The sequence below is a fragment of the Penaeus chinensis genome, chromosome 28, assembly GCF_019202785.1.
Source record: "Penaeus chinensis breed Huanghai No. 1 chromosome 28, ASM1920278v2, whole genome shotgun sequence".
Lineage (NCBI taxonomy): Eukaryota > Metazoa > Arthropoda > Malacostraca > Decapoda > Penaeidae > Penaeus > Penaeus chinensis.
In genome coordinates, this window is record NC_061846.1 from 3,111,141 (window position 1) to 3,116,163 (window position 5,023).

General features: G+C 38.4%; 1 protein-coding gene across 1 annotated transcript in view; it reads right to left on the reverse strand.

Annotated features, from left to right (window-relative positions):
* Nucleotides 1-567: 567 nt before the first annotated feature.
* Nucleotides 568-5,023, reverse strand: part of LOC125039852 — a 6,761-nt gene continuing 2,305 nt past the window's right edge. Inside the window, exons 2-3 of the mRNA XM_047634160.1 lie at nt 2,761-3,173; nt 568-1,530 (exon numbers count right to left, since the gene is read on the reverse strand). Of these exons, the coding sequence (XP_047490116.1) occupies nt 1,290-1,530; nt 2,761-3,173 (654 nt within the window). The 3' untranslated portion in view covers nt 568-1,289. The remainder of the gene's footprint in view (nt 1,531-2,760; nt 3,174-5,023) is intronic.

The following is a 5,023-nucleotide window of genomic DNA, read 5'->3' on the forward strand; positions in this document are numbered from 1 at the left end:
TTTTTTCCCGATCCCACGCTCCCACGCACAGACAGCGAAGCAAATAGTCTCAAAAGGTAAAACAACCGCACGACAGTTCACCTATTCTGAGATTCCATCAGCTTGCTTCATTCCTTCGCCAACGAGAGAATAGCCTTCAGCTCTCATCACGGTTTGGAGTGATAAAGGCTCAACAGACACTGCTTCCACTACGCCCATGAGGAATATCACTTTATAGGTTGCATAGGAAAATCCTGATAGATTTCTCCTTCTCCATAATGGCAGTAATGATAATGATGAGGATGGGGATGAAGATAATGATGATGATAAGGATGATGATGATGAATAATGATAATGATAATAGTAATGGTAATAATGATAATAATAATGTTATAACAAACAGTGACGATATTGATGGTGACAAGAATATTAGTAATAACTGAGGTTATGATATCACTGAACCATTAGTGATTTAATCAGATAATCAAATTACAATTAAGATACTAACCCTTTGATTGCATCTTGAGACGTAGATATTTCTCCTGAAATTTTTGTTTTTGTTTGTTAGAAGCAAAAAATAAAAACCGGTTTGAGCAAAATGCTTTATTACTTATATTTTCATTCATTATGTTTTTTTTTCTGATTTAATATTCATGTTTATTTTCCTATTTATTTACTGTTTTCATAAACTGTTAACGTTTTATGAAAACTATATTATCATTTTGGTTCTTGTCTTGTAGAAACCCAATGCGTTTCATTAATTATTATTATCATGGTTTATCAATTCTTCTTTTATTTATTGATATTGTATATGCCAGAAAAAAAAAATACTATCAGCGAGCACGAACTTAAAATCAAGTAAAAAATTTATAATGATCCTTAAATAAGTTTATTAAGTGATGTAAAAGCGGCGGCGGAGAGTCCAAATATATATATGTAGATATAATTGATATCTAACAACAGCATAACATTGACAGAGCATCAGGAAATACTGGTGGGTTGTCCCGCTTAGCACTGTGATGGACTGGACGACCTTCCACGAGAGGTCGTTTTGAGAGTCCTCCTTCATTCTACAGCTCCTGGAGACAAAGTCGTATCGGGGGGGTCGTTTCCAGCCCGTCACCGTGACCAGCGGTAAAAAAACAAGTGAGGAGAAGGTCGTATTCTTAGTCGTTTTGGGGTTAGGCCAAAACGACCCGTCAGTGTATCCAATCTGACCCTGTGAACCGGCAGGACACTACGACTTCAAAAGAGAGTCGTCCTGCGCCCGAGCGGTCAGATCGACACGCCACCAGGTCGTCCCATCCTCCCTACTTCCCGAAGCAGCCCGCCGTGAGACCAGGAGTGATGCAGTAAGCCGTGGCAGTGACGGTCGTCCCGGCGATGTAGGAGGTCGTCGTGAGAGTGAGGGTCGTGAAGCCGGTCGTCCAGATGGTGAACTTGCGGTCGTCCCTCTGGAAGAAGTCCCGCTGCTGCTGGGAAAGCTCTTCCAAGCTCTCAACCGACTTGACGCTCCCCTCGAGCTCTAAGGCCGCGATGTCCTCGTCCTCGCTGCGAAGGAAACAAGGCTCTGGGGTTAGCATGTTCTTGTTGCTGCTTTTTGTCTTCTTCCTCATTGTCATTGTTATAACTGCTATTATCTCTATCATTATCATTGGTCAGTATCAGTATCATTATTATCATTATGTTAATACTACTACTACCACTACTGTTCTTACTCTTATTGGAACCATGGTTATTTATAATAATAATGTTGATGATAATATTAAAGATAATAATAATAATGAAGATAATAAGGATAATAATAGGAGTAATACATCATGATCATTGTCATCAACAATAGTATTATTGTTATATTTCTCATTTATCTTTATTATTACTACTATCCTCTTCATTATTTTTACACTTATTACCATCATTGTCATTATTATTATTAGAATCAACACTGATTATTTTTAGTATATAAGCCTGATAAGGTCTATCGATGTGTGATATATATTAGTCATATATTAGCTATAGTAACTTGAATGGATATAGGTAGCTTCCCCTTTTAAAAATCAGTGCAAAAAATCGTCACAACAGAATCATTTTCAATTGTTCTTTTTCCCCGAGATATTTTCCAAATTTTTACATATATCTATACTATATTTATTGGTTTATTTACTTTATTTCTACACTTATACGTCCGCTGTTTACGATATCTTCGGTAAATAAACCATAGAAGCTCCGCCCACTGATAAACAGACTGTCGCTCAGCCAATGAAAATCAACCATCGGCGGACGTCTTTGTTTACATCCGGGCATTTGTCTTGAGGAATCCTGAGAGCGTGATATTTCTACGAATGTGAATGGGACCTTAATATAACATTAATCACGCTATGAAAATGGTTACACGATTTGCAGATTTCCTACCTTGTCTACGTTGTCTTTAGGTAGCAGCTTGGTATGACAAAAAGGGAAGAAAATGAGAAGAGATAAATATTTTTATCTTGAACAAAATACTTCTGGTATCCTACGCACTGAATCATATTGTTTTAGTTGGTGAGATAGTATAGAAAAAAGTAGAGGAAAAGACGATGAAGAAAAAGAAAAGTATTAGATAAAAGGATAGAAAACAACAACAAAACAAAACCGTAAAAAGGAGAAAGAAGATGGAAAAACAAGAGTGTTAAACAATCAAAGGAGGCGAAGAATGAATAAATGAGTAAGTACAGAAGCACCGAAGGGCGAGGCAAGAAGCGGTCCCTCCAGCCAAAGGGGCAAGAGAGGCCCTTGACTCACATGGACTCCAGTCTGCCCGCCCTCCTCTTCCTCCTCCTGCAAGCTGTGGCGGTGCCGAGGATAGAGAGGCAGGTGGAGAGCGCCGTCAGGGTGGAGGTCGTGAGGCGGGTCGTGGTCGTCGAGGTGTAGTACGCGAAGATCCTTTCTCCTCGGCCGCTTTCGTCGTCGAAGGACTCGTGCTCCTCCGAGGGGGACAGGTCCTTCGGGGGGAACAGGTCGTTTGGGGGGGGCGGGTCTTTCGGGGGAGACTGGTCGTCCGCGGTCACATCCTCGGCCGCGACTCCGAAGGCCACCACGACCAGTAGACACGCCACGACCAACAGCACGACTTTCATCTGCGGGACAAAATCTACTCTTAGAAGTGCTCCCGACGACCCTGGCTCTTCCGAAAGACCCCGGGAGGCGACCTTTGGCTGCGGCAAAGAGGAAAACACAACTTTTACGGCAAGAAGGACGACTTGGAGTTATTTTCTTCGCTCTTGTCAGTGACGCGAGAAACCGTGTCGTGTCACCAAAGTCGTTGATACTTGCTGAAAGTGAACCTGAAAATGTGTGTCTTTGTTTGTGTGCGTGGATTTGTTTGTATGCATGTGTTTGTTTGTGTGCGTGGATTTGTTTGTTTGTATGTGTTTGTTTGTGTTCGTGGATTTGTTTGTATGTGCTTGTTTGTGTGCGTGGATTTGATTGTTTTTGTTTGTTCACGTGTGTTTGTGCGTGGATTTGCTTGTCAGTGTGTGTGTGTTTGTGCATAGATTTGTGTATTGTGTCTATGTTTGTGTGCGTGTGAGCTTGTGCGTGGATTTATGCGTGTGTGTTTGTATGTATTTGTTTGAGTTTGTGTCTGTGTCTGTATGCATTTCAGACTTTACTGATCACAAGCTTGAGATAATTCAGAGGGGGAAAAATCAGGGAAAAAATCAGCTCGACCAACGTACTCTATCTCACAGTATTAACAAAGAGAAATGAGTCATTTTCTTGGCTTACTATCTATAAAGGAGGGGCGTCGAATATATGTCAGTCTTCCCAGTAGAATTAGGAAAAAAATATTTTTATCTTGTTATTAAAATTCCTAATTCACGAGATACGATTATTACGAGTGAAATATTGAATCAGTTTCTGGCATATGACGGCCATAAATACGTATACACACACATAATGATTCTGTAGTTTAAACCACCTGAAAAACAAACAAACAATAAAAAAAATAAAAAAAACAATGTCATTTGTCATGCGATGTCCATATCATAACACCGTTTTCTTGAACCAATTCGTTTTATCTTATTTTTTTCTTCTTATTAAGCTAACTGTTTTTGTTTTGTTTTTTTGTTCAGGTTATAATATTTTTCTTTTTTCGACGAATATTCTTCATCTGTTATTATTCAACCAGGAATCTTTCTCCTTTTGACCAAGCAATAACCGTAAATCATTCAACAAAAAATAATTTTCTGCTTCTCTTTTCTTCTTCTTCTTCCTCTTTTCTTCTTTATTTCATTCTTCTCTTCATAAAAAAATAAATATTTTTAAATTACTTAACCAAGAATCCTCATTTTATTCTTTTACTCAGAAAAAATAATGTTCCTTTTTTGCTCACCAATCCTCCTCCTCTTCTTTCTTCTTCTCCTTGTTCTGGTTCTTTCTCTTCTTCTTCTTCTCCTTGTTCTGGTTCTTTCTCTTCTTCTTCTTCTTCTCCTTGTTCTTTCTCTTCTTCTTCTTCTTCTCCTTGTTCTTTCTCTTCTTCTTCTTCTTCTCCTTGTTCTTGTTCTTTTTTCTTCTTCTTCTTCTCCTTGTTCTTTCTCTTCTTCTTCTTCTTCTCCTTGTTCTTGTTCTTTTTCTTCTTCTTCTCCTTCTCCTTCTCCTTGTTCTTGTTCTTTTTCTTCTTTTTCATTTTCTTCTTCTTGTTCTTGTTCTTTTTTCTCTTGTTCTTCATTTTCTTCTCCTTGTTCTTGTTCTTTTTCTTCATCTTTTCATTCTTCTTGTCCTTGTTCTTTTTCTTCTTTTCCTTCCTGTTCTTGTTCTTATTCTTTTCCTTTTTATTTTCCTTCTCCTTGTTCTTGTTCTTGTTTTCCTTCTTCTTCTGCTTCTTGTTCCTTTTTTTCTTATTATTTTACTTCTCCTTGTTCTTGTTCTTTTTTTTCCTTCTTCTTCTTGTTCTGTTTCTCTTTTTTCCCTTGTTGTTCTTGTTCTTTTTCTTCCTCTTCTTTCCCTTCTTCTTGTTCTTTTCCTTCTTCTTCTTCTTCTTCTTCATGTTCATGGTCTTCTCGTT